The sequence below is a fragment of the Marmota flaviventris genome, chromosome 14 (assembly GCF_047511675.1).
Source record: "Marmota flaviventris isolate mMarFla1 chromosome 14, mMarFla1.hap1, whole genome shotgun sequence".
Taxonomy (NCBI): Eukaryota; Metazoa; Chordata; class Mammalia; order Rodentia; family Sciuridae; genus Marmota; species Marmota flaviventris.
The window spans coordinates 58,430,019-58,446,993 of NC_092511.1; the positions used below are offsets into that span (position 1 = coordinate 58,430,019).

Sequence of the window (16,975 nt, forward strand, 5' to 3'; positions counted from 1 at the left end):
TGTTCTTAAATTTTCTCCTGTTCATCAACTAAATTGTTAGCCCCTAGAAGAAGGAAGAATGTCTAAAATTTTTTTGTATCCTTTAAGGAAGCAGACCGCTTATAGACACACACCAGTTTAATTCCTTACCTGATGGATTCATCACTGCCACAGAATATTCTTATAAAGGATAAGGAAATTAATAATATTATGTGCTTTCTGCTTTGAAGTCATAAGATTAGACAGGCAGGACTAACTACTTAAGAGGGGTGAACTACGCCCCAATACGACAGCAGCTCTGACTGTAAGAAGATGTGCTCTGATTTTTGCTGGATTACTATTTCTTATAATAATGTGCAGATATGACATCCACAGCACTTAGTAGGGAGTGGCAAAAGCCATCACTAAAGAAAACTCAACTATTTTTAGGAGGGCCACAAATGCCAAGTTAAATTGCCCATCAGTGAAGCCCTCAATGACTTGATCGTGATGTTGGCAGTTTCTGTGCCACCTTATGCCTTGCACTGCCTGGTTCCAGAGGTGAAGGTTCCATACACTGGCCTGGAAGGGCAATGGCAGGGGACTCACCAGATTGTCCAGCATCCTCATGAGGGCTTCAAACTCGTGCTCCCCCAGCCGGCTCTTCTGCATGGGCCCAAAAGTACTCCCAGCCCACTGCACAGAGCCGACCTCGTGGGGCCGGTGCTTCTCCTGCTCCAGGAGGATGAGGTTCTCCACTCCCCCAGCACTGGACAGAGCTGACACCTGCAGCAGAAGCAAAGAACCCTCAACCCATGTGCATATAGGGGCCCCTGCACTTCCTACGCTTCTGCACAAAATAGGACACTGAGGGCCATGAGGTGAACTTAGAACTAGAAATACCCGGGAAATTGAGGAAAAGCCACTCAAAACTCATCGGACTTGCAACTATTTCCGGGGAATGAGATATTAGTAATTACTTTTCTAATTTCAGTTTTTAGAGACCGCAGAGAAGAAGCCAAAAATAGCAAGTGTTAAACCTTAGGAATAAAATAATACAGGGAACTGAAAATTTACCTGGGATACAGACCAACTTAGAATTGTCATTATTTCTGAGGAGGCAAGATGAGATTGGAAATGGCTGTAAAGGGAACTTCAATTCTTGTCTGTAATAATTTATTTCTTCAAGAGTTAAATATTTGAATCAAAAAGGTTATTAATATTTGTTAAATCTGCCAGGTGCAGTGGTGCATGCCTGTAATCCTAGCAACTTGGGAGGCTGAGGCAGGAAGATCACAAGTTCAAAGCCAGTCTCAGCAACTTAGCTAGTCTCAGCAACTTAGCTGTCTTAAAAAGTCAAAAGGGCTGGGGACAGTGCTGTGCCTCTGGATTCAGACCCTAGTACAATCTGAGTGGTAGATGTCTATTGTTATTCTCTTTATTTTTCTGTATTTAAACACTTTCTCTGTCTCTGTCTCTCTGTCTGTCTGTCTCTCTCTCTCTCTCTCTCTCTCTCTCTCACTGTGTGTGTGTGTGTGTGTGTGTGCACGTACACGTGAATCAAGTCACTTGAAAAAAAATAGTGTAGCTTTTAGACCAACCAGTGAAAATTGGTCTAAAAGTGTAACCTGATGGGAAGAGTTAACAGGTCTAAATAAAGAATGCATCCTCCATGATAAGGTTAGCCAGTCAATGAAATCCCCAAAAAGAAGACAGGTGAAGTGTCACTATATGGCCAGGTATGGTGCATGGGGCCAGACAGCTTTCATTTATGGACTTGTAGTATTTCTCTCACCATCAAAGCTCCATGGGGAGGGGATGATGCAGGTGGTTGCAGGTCATGGATGTGGAGTATTGGGAGAAGAAGTATGTGTATAAAGCAGGCAGTTTTAGAATAATCCTAAAAAAAACATTTACTTACTAAACTAATCTTTTTTTCCAATTCCATGCTTATCTGACTGTTATATTCTATGGACTCCCACATACCTACCACTCAGATATGGCTGGTCAGGATTTGGATGGATCAGTCTGGTTACAGAGATGGAGAGTGGCTTCTGAGTAGTTTCACTAGTGAGTCAGTGTCCCAAGCTACCCATTAATAAATGCATCTACATCCTGAGGAAGACTGGATACCACATGTAAGCCTGTTTACTACAGGGGAGCTGCCCTAAGCACATAAACTTGCAGTGTGCTGGCATTTTGTGACTATATTTTTTTACTGAAAATGAAAGGATCCATTTACCCTGCTGATAAATAAACGCAAGCCTATAAACCCATGAGGGTCTGGACAGCCTGAGAGTGTGTGACATTCCAGGGTTAACTGCGGACCCTGTGCTACTTCTTGAAGGTCAGCCAGGTAGGTTTACCAGGTGAACCCCATCTCCTTGGGAAGAGCCAGAAGTAAGAACATATTCCACATTCTTTTCACCCAAGACACACGCCCATATGCCCATGTGACAGTTCCCACTGACCCTTACCGCCCTGGAAACGCAGTGCCGGGTATTATTTAAGGGCACGGAATTGGGTGCCAGATTGTCTGGGTTTGAATCCCTGTCATTTTCTTGTTATGTGACTTCGGGCAACTATGTCATCTTTGTGCCTCAGTTTTCTCCTCTGTTAAATGAAAATAGCAATGCCTACCTTGTGAGGAATCTTTAAGGCCATGATTGTAAAGAACTTAGAATAGCCCCTGGTCCCTAAGGAGTTCCACGTGAATGTTGCTGATAAATGAACTCTAAGATGCAACATCCCCTCAGACTGGTCATTAATGGAGGAGGAGGGAGGGAAAGAATGGCTCATAACCTTGCAAGGGCTGCCTCCTCCCACCTCCCTCTTCCTCCACCAGTTTCCATGGTGATGGGTAGCAGATGGAGAAGAACTGCCTGTGCATCTTCCCATCTGCCTGTCAGCAGAGCAGGGAACTGCCTCTCTCAGCTAGGGATGACCCAGTTTTCTGGAACCCCAAACTGATGGGGAGTAAAGAGTTCCCAGGAGAGCTGAACAGGCACTCAGCCTTTAACTACAAACATGACCACAGCCACGTCTGCTTGTTTACCAATGTGACTGAGGGAGAAAACGAGGCCCAGGGTGGAAACAGAGCTTCAGCACTGCCCCCTCTACCTCACATGACCCCAGTACAATCCCCGTAGCAGATCGCTGCTACCTGTGCTTTCCCATGTCCTAATCCACCACCTTCTGCTCTCATCATCTCTGGGTTTCTTCCACTTCTTCCGGCTCCATGCTTTAGAAGCCTCTCTGCCCCAACAGTTGGGAAAAAGCCACTGGAGCTTCTCTGGGGGTTGCTAGCCACATCGCCTAAGGTACTTTAACAAGGTCACATCAAACCAGTCTTGAACAGAAAGTGACAGCAGCCATGGGGGGCTGTCAGGGAGGGTGGCCGGCAGCACTGCCCTTTGATCACACATGACCACTCTGCTTTTGCTTAAGTTGCCCAGTGGCCACTTCCAGGGTCCAGGGCCTGGAAGACACATACTTCACTGTGCCGGGGCGGGGGTGGGGGGGTGGCGGGGACTCACAGGCATCTGTCTCCATCTATTTTTAGGGCTAAGCTGTCTTTTGAGGATGAGGAGTTTCCATGAGCTATTTTCTCAGGGAAGCCTCTTTCTTCTCCAGAGGCAAAATGTGGAGTCCTTGAGTGTTCAGGTGTGGGGAAGGGCCAGCGGCTTCCCTTTCTAGTGAGGTTCTGTTGGTTCTGACACCAGCCAATAGTCAGAATTCAGGGCCAGTATCCTTGATTGGGGGAAGGACACCACACCAGGGAGGCACCACCTGGCTCTGCCCACCTCCCCTGGGTCTCTGGTTCTGGCTATTTGGGGGCAGGGAGGTGGTCTCACACCATTTCCCATAAAACCTCTTTATCACCGGCTTCACAGCTTTCTTTTCAAAGAAAAGATAGTCTTCTAAAAACTACTGATAGAGCTCCACTAGCGATTATTCTGGATTCTTCTGGACTGATCTACTTCCTCCCAGAGTAATGCCTCAGAGAGAGGCAGCAGCCTTCGACTGAGCTCTGCTCTGCTGGGCTAGCCGGAGGGGGCAAACAGGACACCAAAACGACCCTGCACGCTGGGCACAGCTAGGTGCCGCAGGTGCACCCAGGTAACATGTAAGCATGGCATACTCACGATGACAATCTCTCCCTCTTCTAGCTGAAGAGTCCAAACAGCTCCCTGTCCTAGGTTTGACCCCCAAACGTTGGGTGGCCAGACAATGGTGATCGGTTTTGCCAACTCACAGAACTGACTCTAAATGTGAATTTTCAGAAGTGTGAAGTGATGCCATGATGAGAAAACAGAAAAGAGTGTCACAGGGCCAGGTGCAAAGGACTCCCCAACTCAGAGCCAGCAGGGCCACTGCCTTCACCCACAGGCACCCATCAGAGCCAACTCCTGGGCCCACTTCCCAGAGGGATGCGCTCACCTGTATCTCACAGGCAGCCTGCAGGTGGAAGATCTTATAAAATGCCTCCTCTACGGTGTCACCTAGAGCGACCATGCCATGGTTTCTTAGCACCAGGATCTGTGGAGGAGGAAAAAGCCAATTAAACCTCAAGCCTTCAAAACTTAAGAGGGAGAGATTTTTTATTTTATTTAGAGCACTTTCTATAGCCCTTCCCAGAGCCCCTCCCCCAGCTCCTTATTCATTCTCCCTAATCAAACATCCCAATGCCACCTTGCATTGAAATTGAAAAGGCTTTTTTTGTGGGGGGGTGGTACTGGGGATTAAACTCGGGGTACTTAAATTTGGGGGGACAATGCCTGGATTTTTAGGTGTCAGAGAACTCAGAAATCAGAAAAACTGGGTGTGTGTATGTGTGTGTGTGTGTGTAAACGAATGAATTTTTTGATGTCTAATACAAGAGTTCAACCTCAAAAGCATCTCTTGCTCCTGTGAATTAGTTGACTTAGGACCAAAACCCAAGAGGACAGTTCTTTGAGGTGGCTCTGCAAAAACAGGTAAGTGGCATCCCCTCTCTGGGCCTCAGGTTTTCACTCCATAAACTCAGTGAGGCCCTGGCAGCTCCAGGATTCCACAGTTCTGTGAAAGAGGCTACACTGGTCTCCCAAATTGATTTTATAGATGTGGAAATAGAAATCTTAAGAAACAGAAAGTCTTCCAGCTAATCGGAGGCAAAAATATGAACTTGAACCCTGAGGTTCTCACTATTGGTCCAATTTTTCAGTCTTAGCTGGAAGCAGGTGGATAGAGGAGGAGACAGAAATGAATTTACACCAAGAGTACCCATCCCCAAGGGCCAAGCCTATCTTCCCTGCCAGAAAGTTTACTTGATTGGTTTTTCCCTTGAGAACTCTCTAAAGCCAGACAGGGCCCACATGGGAGCTGAGATACAGGTCCATGGATCGGATCTGTCCTTGCAGAGCCTGGGCTGAGGCCTCGAGGCTCTCAACAGCACACCCTCTCACTTAAAACAGCTGCAGACCCTTTCTCTCAAGTCCAGAGAGATGGAGACAATGACTCTGGCCCACAAAAGACTGCAAACAGTGAACACCCCCTCTCTCAATTTCTTATAATACTTTAAAGTGTAAAAATCTCATCCCTGTCCTGACACTGCTCATGATACTTTGGAGGATGTTGGGAAAGAGAGGCAAGACTTCTCACCTGAGTTAGAGACAGGGAGACAGGGACTCAGGAAATAGACAGTGAGTGCCTTGCCAAGATGGTGGCAAGCAACCACCAACCCAGGCTGTTTCCAAGCTCAAGTGTGTGCTGTTGTATGTTAGGGCTTTAGACTTCACCCAAGCAGTAACGGTGTTCCACTTTTCTCTAGCAGGTTGATAATGAATGAATGAATGAATGAATGTGATAACACTCAAGTTTGGGGAGACTGCAGGGAAATAACATCCTCTATATTAGACATGGGGAAGGACAGAGAGTTGTTAGGGGGAGGCAACTGATCAATATGAAGCAAGAGTTATAAAATGTGCATCCCTAGAAATTTGTCCTAAGGAAATTATCTCAAGCATAGGAAGATTTAGTCAAAAGGATTTTGATCCCAATGTTGTTTATATGAAGAGAAAATTTGAGGGGGTGAAGACAAGCCTTCTGATATCCTACCCTAGAGGACTGCTCAGCTAATAGCAGTCAGCTATTCATATACGGCATAATTTAAAAATTTAAAATAGTGACAGAAAATGTTTAATGATAATACTATATTTTGCTAAGGGCAAAAAAGAGAACATATTTTATGATCCCAATTTTGTAGGTATATATGAGAACACTTAGGGTGTACACCAAAATCTAGTAGTGTGAAACCTATCTGCAACCTCTAAACATTCTCTAGTGAATACATGTCACTTTCGTGATGTCGGTTTTGACAACGCCACTCCAGAGCACCTTCCCAGAAGAGCTGAGCGAACCTTGCAGGTGGGGCCAAGGCACTTCTGCAGGTTGATGCGATCAGCTTCCTGCTCCATTTCCCCGTTGAAGTCATAATAGGCCATGTCCCCCACCAGCAGGGCATTGTGGGAGACAGGCAGGAGGCCACACTTCATGGCTGAGACCTGTAGGGAGACAATGGAATGGCTAGCACCTGCTGCCCCCAGTTCCACTGGCCTTTTCCACAGCCCAGCACAGTCCAGTTTTGCTCTGGGGCAGGCAGGGTCAGGGGAGCAGCTACAGAGAAAGGCCTGGGTCTCCTCCTCCACCGGCTGGGATCTGCTCTCATGCTTCTGCCTCTAATGTCAGTTTTCACACCAATACACCAGCTGTTAGAAATGCTGGGTACAATGATTCAAGAGAGCTGTTGCTGTCCTGCCCCAGCCCGGCTGTGGTCCTGTGACTCCAGGAAGGAGGGATGGGAGTTTGTACCAGGTGGAGCAGGCTCAAGATCCCCGGGATGGGTTGGAGAAAACACTCAGCTTTGGTTTCAGTGCAGAAACCGACATGTCTCTGCAAGGAAGACCAATGAGAAACCATTTTATGGCTCTGGGGCTGCAGAAGTGCCAGGAACCAGTGGTAAAGCACAGGTTATGACCCTGACTCCCACCTCTTATGAAGAGCAAGGAGCATGGAGGGAACCCTCACTCTACTCCATGAGTTGGCCTTGGGCTCTCCAGACACACATGCTTGGCACAACTCCATCATCAAGTCTTAGTCTTGCCTCAGGGAGAATCTTTCAGATGCAGGTGCCCTGGATCTGGCTGCTGTGCAGGGAGGTGACAGTGGATGAGGACCTCAGAGTGCCAGGAAAGCACCACTCACCGCTGCTGTGGCTGGCGTATGCAGGTGGATGACGCACCGAACATCAGGCCTGGCTGCATAGATGGCTGAGTGCAGACAGAAGCCCGAGGTGTCCACCGGGAAGCAGCTGCTGCCCTTCTCCACCACCTCTCCCAGGATGTTCACCTTGATCTGTGCCAGAGAAGAGTCTCAGAGTAACAGCATGGGTGGGGCCTTTCCTCCTCCCCCAGGAGGTGAGCCCTGCACTCACCAACCCTTCTATTCCCTATTCTAGACCCCAGGAGCAATGGCTGAGTTTGGTGTTGAAGGACAAGGACCCAGTCCTGCCCTCAGAGAGTGAACAATCTTTAGGGATCACAAGATGATATCATTCAGCAGGGGAAATGCTAGAACAGAGTTCCTTAGACTTTTCTGTGCATGTGAATCCCCTGTCAAAATGCAAATTCTGCATTTCTAGCACCTTCCTAAGTGATACCCATGCTGTGGGTCACGGACCCCACTTTGAGTTACAAGAATTTAGTCATTCACAGAATTCTCTAGAACTAGGTAGAAGGAGTCTTTAATCCCAGCAGAACAGGAGGATCAGAAGTCTTCCCAGAGGAAATCATGTCTAAATTGAGTCTTTTTATTTTTAAATTTAAAAATCATACACAAAGGTAAAGAGACCAGTATACTGCACACCCATTTACCAACCACCCAGAAGGCAGAGTTTAAAAATTAGTAGAACGAAGTCACTGGCTTTATAATCTACTTTTGACTCTAAAACTCACATGGTTATTTTGTGTGTGTGTGTGTGTGTGTGTGTGTGTGTGTGTCCAATCTCTTGCATGAGGAAACAAGAGGGAGAGAACAAGCTGTGGCTGGCCATGGTGTCCCTTACTTAGACAATTTCACAAAATGCCAACATCAGAGAAGGTCACTTTGTAACTGACACAACAAGACAAATGACCACTCCTTAAGCATATATAAACAGACTGACTCAGACAACACAGTGCAAGTACAAAATCGGCCAATACCCCCCTCTCCTGGTTCACGGGAGGAACTGCTGCTTCTTTACCAAAGAGCTAAAGCCTCACTCGAAGCCAGGGGCCCCCTGGATAGCAACTGGGAAAACATCCAATCTTAGAATTGCTGCAACCCTACAGCACACGCTCCGAGGCCACATCCCCATCAGCCAACACCAACCCAAATCCTTAAAGAGGTCCTCCTAACACTTGCGCTGAGAACACGCCCTGTTCGCCAGAGCAATTTCCCTCTTGCTGGTAGTTAATCTATTTACTGATTACAGATATCCCCTGGACATTACCGAGCTAGATTAGAGCTTCTAAAAAGTATAACTTGGGCTTTTCAAGCTGAAGCAGTGGAGCCATCTTCAAGGTAGCCTACAAGGCAGTCCTATAAACTGCCTGCATCTCCATCCCTGAAAGCCCCAGCAGAGGGGACTAAAGGAAGGAGACAGACCCTGGTGTGGGGGAAGGGACAGGCTACTGACATCATCTGCTTAAGCAGAAGCATCAGTAAGATGTCCAGTAAATCCCCTCTTACGAAATTCTTCTTTAAGTGAATTTTACAAAATGAACGTGACTTCAACACTTGGAAGTGGCAGCAACTCTCCCCCTCAGGCACTGTGAACCTGAGTGTCCTGTGATAACTTCTGGTTTCCTTCATCCTAGTTCCCTGCTTGCTCCGATGTGTGCTGAGTTCAGAATTCCCACTCTGGGCTGGCCCCTCTTTGACTTCATGTGTTTCTTGCCTCGTCCTTGAATGTGTGACCTGTGATCACTCAAGAATCTCCACAGCTAATAAGACAACCACCAACCCATGAGGTGCCTTTGCACAAATGAATAAACAAATATTCCCTCTGAGGGTAGCCCCAGGGGTGCAGGGCTTGGCACATGGATGTTGCTTCTATGCTAATTTGAAGAAGCCAAGCATTAGTGAGTGGCACACAGGCTGAATTTCACCCTCTTCAATCTTCCCTGCCAGCCAGGCTCCCTTGTGCAGTATACAAACTGCACAACCATACATTGCAGCCCTAAGACTATACATACTCCCTGAGTAACACATGCTCATGACTCTCAAGCCTCTATCTCAAGATTAGGTCTCTTCTAAACCTAGAATAATCAGATGTCAAATGACTTGTCCTCCTGAATGTCCCACCAGCTCCTCAAACTCAAATCTCAATCCAGTTGATCGCCAGGCCCCAAAAGCCCACAGGACCAAAATGTTCTGCCCGGCTTACTGTAACAGCACTAACCAGTTGTCCTGATATCATCTGGCCTCCACATCATGGTCAGTGACCTTTACACAATGGAAACCCGATTGTACCACTCATAGTACTTCAGTACACTTCGTTAAGTGAGTTTTACAAAATGAACGTGACTTCCACACTTTGGCAGTGGCAGCAACTCTCCCCCTCAGGCACTTGGAACCTGAGTGTCCAGTGATAACTTCTGGTTTCCTTCAGGCTAGTTCCCTGCTTGCTCAGATGTGTGCTGAGTAAGTGCTTATAGTACACCAGCAGCTCTGAAATTCCAGCAGAATAAAGCCAAAATGCTGTAACAAGTCCTTCCAGGCTTCTTATCATCTGGTCCCCACCCCATTTCCAGCCTCACCTCTAGATTCTGAACATCTACGCCAGACTTGCTACCTGCCTGTTCTCCCTGGTATAACGGGACCCATGAACATCAGAGCTTGGAGCATGCTACGCTCTTGCCAAGGTCAGGACACCTCTGCCAGCCCTCTCCCTGCTGGCCAGGTAAGTCTGCTTATCCTATGGACTCACCAGAACTCCCTTCTGCACCATTGTTTCAATTAGAAGGCTCTTCCCTCCATGCCTCCACCTCCTGGGGCTGTTGGCAGAGCATGGTGTCCCTCCCTGGGCTCCCAAAGCTCTCCTGGAGTACTCTACACTCTGAGCTGTCCTCAGTGACTACCTTGCCTGTCTCCCCCAACCAGACAATAAAGCCTTTAAAAACAGAGCCCGTGTTGCTCCTGTCTCTGTGATCCCAGTTCTCACCTGGCCGTCACCTCCTTGGGTCACATACCCTCTGTGAGCACCAGTGTCCTTTTCTGCATATAACATGGCCTTGGCCAACCTTGAGGTCCTGTTCTTCCTGGATGTTCAGTGGTTCTGTCAGCCTGGACTTTTGACCGAGTACCTAGACTCTACAGTTGGACATGACTCAAGCGCCCAGGTGGTGTCCTCCCCTCCCAGCTACAAGGAATGGCAGCCTGTGTCTCTGAGAAGCACTGGGCGCTTCTGCTTTCGAGACAGTCCTTTCTACTGCTCTGTCCCTTCCACCCAGAAATCTTTCCTGGCCTGTACCACCTTCTGGATGCCTCCTCCCATCCCACCTAAAAGGAGCAGCCTGGGAGGGATCCAGAAGCAACCTCTAAGAGCCCCAGCATCAGTTAGGTCTCGCGTTTCTGAGCTTCTCATTCCAATGTGTCCGCCCCCCTCCCATCCTCCCATTTCTCCACTTGGAGGACTCCAGCTCATCCCTTCTCCCTCCTCCCCCCTGCTGTGGAGGAGTCCTCGAGATGCCAAGGGTACTCACCAGGCTGGACGCCGTGACTTCACTGCAGGAAACTCCCTTGGGGCTAATCAGGAAGTGGTCCTGCTCCTTGCTGACTCTCAGCTGCAGGAAAACACACATTTTTAGGGACAAATAGGGAAATGGGACATTTCCAAGGACACTTGAATCTCTTCCTTCCTGAATCCACTTTAATGAACTCTTGCCTCTCCCCCAACCATTAAGAGATGAAGAGGACTCAGCTGTCCATGGAGCTGGGGAACCACAGCGTGAAGAGGAATCTCACAATGTTCAAGAACAGCCTCAGAAGTAGGGTCCAGGTGATCCTGGACCCCACCCAAAGTGTCCACTGGGTAGGTTATCTGTTTTAGTGATCAGAGTTCCCCTTTTGGCTCTTGTGGGGGCTACATGCAATGTCCCATCCTGCTCCAGGTGCTTTTCTCACCGTAACATAGGTGTCGCTCAGCTGGGCCCAGCCATAGAGGTCTAGGAGTCGGTAGACACTGCTGATCTTGCAGCGCATGCGCCGCTCCCCCTTGGCCAGGTTCAGGGTGTCAGTAGTGTGGAGGTCATTGATGGGCGTCATCATGGAAAAGTCTGCAGGGGACAGCAGTAGGGATAGGACAGCTCTCAGGGTCAGGAGCTCCCATCAGCTCAACCCTCCTATTCCTGCACTAAGCCTCTTCAAATTCTTACAGCTATACAAGAAACATCCCTAGGCAATCAATATTCTTTAATCTTCTTCCAGAGGGAGAAAGTCCATAGAAAGTCCATAAAGTCCTCTGCTCATTTAACTAAACATGGCATTGCTTTTGATTTTTAAAAAATGGTAACACTCAGATCACAGAATAAAGAGTTCTCAGAATGCCAAGATTACCATAAACCCTAAGAATGGACATCGAGTAAAACCAAGAATACTCAAATCTTCATCTCATCATATTAGGCCCTGACTTCCTTAACAAGACTCTTAAAGCACAAGAAATAAAATCAAGAATTAACAAATGGAATGGACTCAAACTAAAAAGCTTCTTCTCAGCAAAAGAAATAATCAATGTGGTGAAGAAAGAGCCTACATCCTGGGAGCAAATTTTTACCACACACACATCAGATAGAACATAAATCTCCAGGATATATAAAGAACTCAAAAAACTTAACACCAAAATAACAAACAACCCAATCAATAAATGAGCTAAGGAGCTGAACAGACACTTCTCAGAAGATTATACAATCAATCGACAAATATGTGAAAAAATATTCAACATCTCTAGTAATTAGAGAAATGCAAATCAAATCTACTCTAAGATTTCATCTCACACTAATTAGAGTGACAGTTATCAAGAATACAGACAACAATAAATGTTGGTGAGGATGTGGAGGAAAAAGCACATTCCTCACACATTGCTGGTGGGACAGCAAATTGGGACTACAACTAATCTGGAAAGCAGTATGAAAATTCCTTAGTAAACTTGGAATTAAACCACCATTTGACCCTGCTATCCCACTCCTTGGTCTATACCCAATGGACTTGGAAAAAATGGATGAAGTTTGATGGGGCAGAGGGGAGGGAGGGGGATATGGGGGCAGGAAAGATGGTGGAATGAGATGGACATCATTACCCTAGATACATGTATAACTGCACATATGGAGCGTCGCTACATCATATACAACCAGAGAAATGAAAAGTTGTGCTGCAATTGTGTACAATGAATCAAAATTTATTCTGATGTCATACTTACCTAATTAAAATTAATTAATTAATTTTAAAAAAAACAAGAATAAATTTCTGAGTGGAAATAAAGGTCTATTTCATCAGTTAGCTCTAATGAAGAAGTTACCAGTCATTAGATCTGATATTATCATGCCATTTTAGCTAGATCATGTAACAATTTTTTTTTTTTTTGTAATTTAGAAAGCCAAGTCAGTTGGGAAATAAATTCCTTGACTTTCTTGAGTCATTTTCAGGAGTCATAAACTCCTGAAGTCAAGGCTGACCAATGTGTTTGAGGTTACCATTAGGGCATGTCTGTTCCTCTCTGCACACATAGACTCTTTTTATGTGATGGTTCCTTCTGGGAAATTTCTGGAGAAGCAAGAGACTTGGAAACAGGCCAAGAAGGTTTGACAGTCTCATCCTCAGAACACCGAGAGAGTCTCGGAGTTGATGTCCAGTCCATTCCATTAACCATGATGACAGTGCCTCACTCGGGGAGGTGGAACAAGGAATCTGAATGCCCTGCACTTGGATGACTCAGTGTCTAGGAACCAATAAGAGAATCAATAAGCAAGGATTCTAGCTTACAATGATGTCTGCCTGAGAGTCTCTCAAAGCTGCCTCTCCCAGCTCCCCACTAAAACTCTAATGGACTAAAAAGCTCTTTGGAAACTTTTATCATATTTGTAACCCCCGCCTCGACTACAATGTGATGTATTTCCCGTATCATATTGGCCATTAGTTAAAATGAGATGGTCTGAAGATGTGAGGGTGGGCCTCACCACCACAAAGGGCCTGTATCAACCATATGAGATGCCCCCACCCCCCCCCAGGGCATGTGTCCACTGAATGCAGCATTGCCAGGGACACCAGTGTTCTAAAGTCCCAGTTAGATGAGCAAGAGCAACGACAAAACTCCAAAGTCAAGGATTTCTAATACAAAATTGACTAGTCTTAGATCCCGTCCTGTAGGTGGGTTTCCCACACAAGAAACTACCTCTTTGCTTCATCCCTAGCAGCAAAAGGAAAGGACATTAGGTCTTGGCAAAGCCAGGCAAGTGGGCCTACTGGAGAGAGGGTTCATATCCCCGTTCTTTCAATTCCTCTCTTACAAAGAACTGTGGAGTTCTAGGGTTGCCAAGAGGCCAAAATAGGCCTGAAAACATTCACTCCGTCACATCTTCTGTGTTTGGTCTCAAACAAAATTCCCTTCCCTGACTCTGAGGAGTTTCAACTGTGAGGATTCCTCCACCCACAGGACCCAGGGGCAGGAGATGAGAACAGCAGGGCTCTACAAGAGTTCCCACACCTCTGCTCTCAGATCTTAATGTACAGGATTCTTACTCTGACCAGCTCCATAAGTGAGTCTGGTTGAACACCATGTTTATGACACAGGTCTAACTGGGCCAGATGAAAACTCAGTGACCTCCCTGAAAGACAATAGTGAAGAGCACACCTATGAAAAAAAAAATCTAAGACAAATGGAGCTACACAGAGAATAACTCATGACCCTGACAACTTCTCCTCTCCACACCCACCTCTGGACATGTACTCATTGTATTTTCAGGCATCCATCTAGCAGATGCTGATTGATGAGGCAATGGGAATACCGGTCAGCCCTATTTGTCTCTCAAAAGTAAAAGTTCAGGGACAGAGACGTGAAGACAATGATGGAGTATACACAGACAGACGTGGGAGGGAAAAACCAGAGACAAAGACCAGAGAGCCTGGGTTTAGACAATTAGTATTGATATAATAGAAGAAAATTTTTCTAAACTGAAATAAAGGTTTATGTATACAAATTGTAAGACCTTACTATAATTTAGACCAAAACAGTCCATAAAAATTATATATTTACAGATAACATTTATGAACTACATAGATTAGGGGAAAATCTAGAAACATCTTTAAAAACAAGAAGAAGAAAACTTTTGGTTATCTCCAAAGGAACAACAACAAAAAAGAATCTGTCTCAAGTTTCTCTATTATTGCCATAGAAAGCCAGGAGACAATGCTTCTATAGGAGGTTAAAAAAAAAAAAGGCTAAAAACATTGAAGTGATCCAAAACAGGTAAAAATAAAAGGAAGATCCAAAGTACATCAGGCAAATAAAAACAGAAATAAACAGAGGACACAACATTAACATCAAAATACAACAATATTCTCTTGGGCAAAGAAAACCATTTTGCAGGTCATTTTATATGGATTAAAGGTATAATCCGTAATAAAACTACAGCTATAATGAATAATTGTGCTTTGGATATTTCATTAAGATATACAAAGGAAAAACTATCATAAATACAAAGAGAAATTGACAGAAATCAAATACAGTGGAAGACAACACAACTTCCATTTTATACAAAAAAATCAAATGGAAATATGGGTTAAATGTTATGCCCTAGAGATCTCCTATAACCATACATCATTTGAAAACATTAGGCCACACCCACAGGAAAAAAATCTCAATAAATCCTTGACACGGAAATTAAATAGGCCATGTTTTCCAAATATAATGCAATAAAATCCAATATTGTTAACAAAAAGAACATGGATTCAACCAATTAGAAATGAGAAAACACAATCTCTGATACCTTTTAGAATAAGAAGAAAGGAGACTGGCAATGTGGCTCAGTGGTTGAGAACATGCTTAGCATGTCTGAGGCCCTGAGTTCAGTCCCTAGCACCACCAAAAGATAGTCAAAATAGCAACTGATAATTTTGAAAAGATCCAGGAAGTAAATAATTTTATATGAAATATATGACAAAAATTTACTCAATAAGCAGCAAAAACAAAGATAAAACTGAGGGGAAAGTGTCAAAAAAAATCTCCAAAACGTTTTCAGATCTGGATGGCTTTATAAATGAGTAATGAACTTTAAGGAACAAAGACTTCCTATTGCATTCAAAATCCATCAGGGCAAAAAGAAAGGTAAGCACACCTTGGATCATGTTAGGAAACCACAGCCTGAATCCCAATACTGGATTAAGACCACCCCAAAAGTGAACTGTTGAGCAGTCTCACATGTGAAGACGTATACAAAAGATCCTGAATAAAATTTCATCAGATCAAATCCAAAGTATTTTGAAAAGAATATATCAAGACCAGGAATCATTTATTTCAGGAATGAAAAGATTTCAGTATTCAGAAATCTATAACTCATCACAACAAGTGATCAAGGAAACAAAAATCAATAAATGCCCTCAAATGCAGCAACAACCACTTCTGAGGAAGACCTATAATGAATTAGAATAAAAATATATTTCCTCGGCATGAGAAAGAATAATTACCTCAAACTGTGTGGCAAAAGAATTTCCATTAAAGTCAGAAACAAGACATGGATGATTACTCTCTAATCTATTATTAACATTGTTCTGAAAGTTCTAGTGGATGAAATGAAAAAGCTGGAATAATAAGCCAAAGGGTACATTTGTTCCCTGGGATGATAAAATATGGGAAGGTGTTTGGAATGATAAAGGCAAAAATATACATTATTTGCAGATATGTGATGTTCTATACACAAACCCCAAGATAATTCATATCTATCTATCTATCCATCTTAAGTGAGAGCTATAATCAAAAAGAAAACTGAATACAGAAAGATTCATTTAAAGTGACAAAGTTTCAGGGATTAACATCAGTAGGGACCATATGAAAATAGACCTTAAATATATGGAGAAAACACCCCTCATATCTGAAAAGATTTAATCAATTCATGCAAATAGTTTTAAAGAGCCTCCTGTTTGCCCAATGCTATTTTAAGTCTAGGACACTATTCTAGAATACAGTATTCTAGAACCAAACATACAATTTTCCCCCATGGAGATTATATTTTAATATAAATTACACACTTATAAATTCTCTACAAAATCAATCTACTCATCTAATCCCAGGAAAAATTCTAAAATCAATTGTTTAAGGTAGACGAGGCGTACAGGGCAGAGCTTGACAAAATAATTCTGAAGGCATTTTAAAAAATAAACACATGTTTGAGAAAAAAATGACAAGCGAATAATTAAGGGCATTTGTTCCCTGGGATGATAAAATATGGGAAGGTTTTTGTAAGCATGCCAACAAAAACAGAATACACAAAGGAAAACAGCAATGGATTCAACCACATGAAAATTAAAGAATTCTAGAGATGGAAAATACCATGAAAGAATTTAAAAGGCAAAGGAAAACTGGAAAAACTTGCAATGTATTTAGTAGATAGCAGGAAAATAGAATTCATTATAAAGATTCCAGGTTCTGTATGAAAAAATATGCTAATAGGAATATCAGCAAAGAATGCAAATAGGCAACTTACTACAAAAAGAAAATCACATCCAATATATATTAAAATGCATAATATATCTACTCAATAGTAATAAAATAAGTGCATATTAAAATGCAAAGTACTATTTATCACTGTCAAATCAGAATGATGAAATTAATGCTAAGATATATTACAGATCAGGGTGAAGAAATGAGCACTCTGTCGCATTGCCACTGGAAACATAAGTTGATTTTATCTTTCTTTCTCCAGAATGGAGAAAGTAAAAAATTTGCCAA

General features: G+C 44.1%; 1 protein-coding gene across 1 annotated transcript in view; it reads right to left on the bottom strand.

The window, feature by feature from the left end:
• The window catches only part of Add2 (adducin 2), a 48,838-nt gene that overhangs the window by 19,293 nt on the left and 12,570 nt on the right, over positions 1-16,975 (bottom strand). Inside the window, exons 5-10 of the mRNA XM_027934301.2 lie at positions 11,161-11,312; positions 10,740-10,820; positions 7,201-7,350; positions 6,357-6,500; positions 4,399-4,497; positions 568-744 (exon numbers count right to left, since the gene is read on the bottom strand). Coding sequence (XP_027790102.2) covers positions 568-744; positions 4,399-4,497; positions 6,357-6,500; positions 7,201-7,350; positions 10,740-10,820; positions 11,161-11,312 — 803 coding nt within the window. The remainder of the gene's footprint in view (positions 1-567; positions 745-4,398; positions 4,498-6,356; positions 6,501-7,200; positions 7,351-10,739; positions 10,821-11,160; positions 11,313-16,975) is intronic.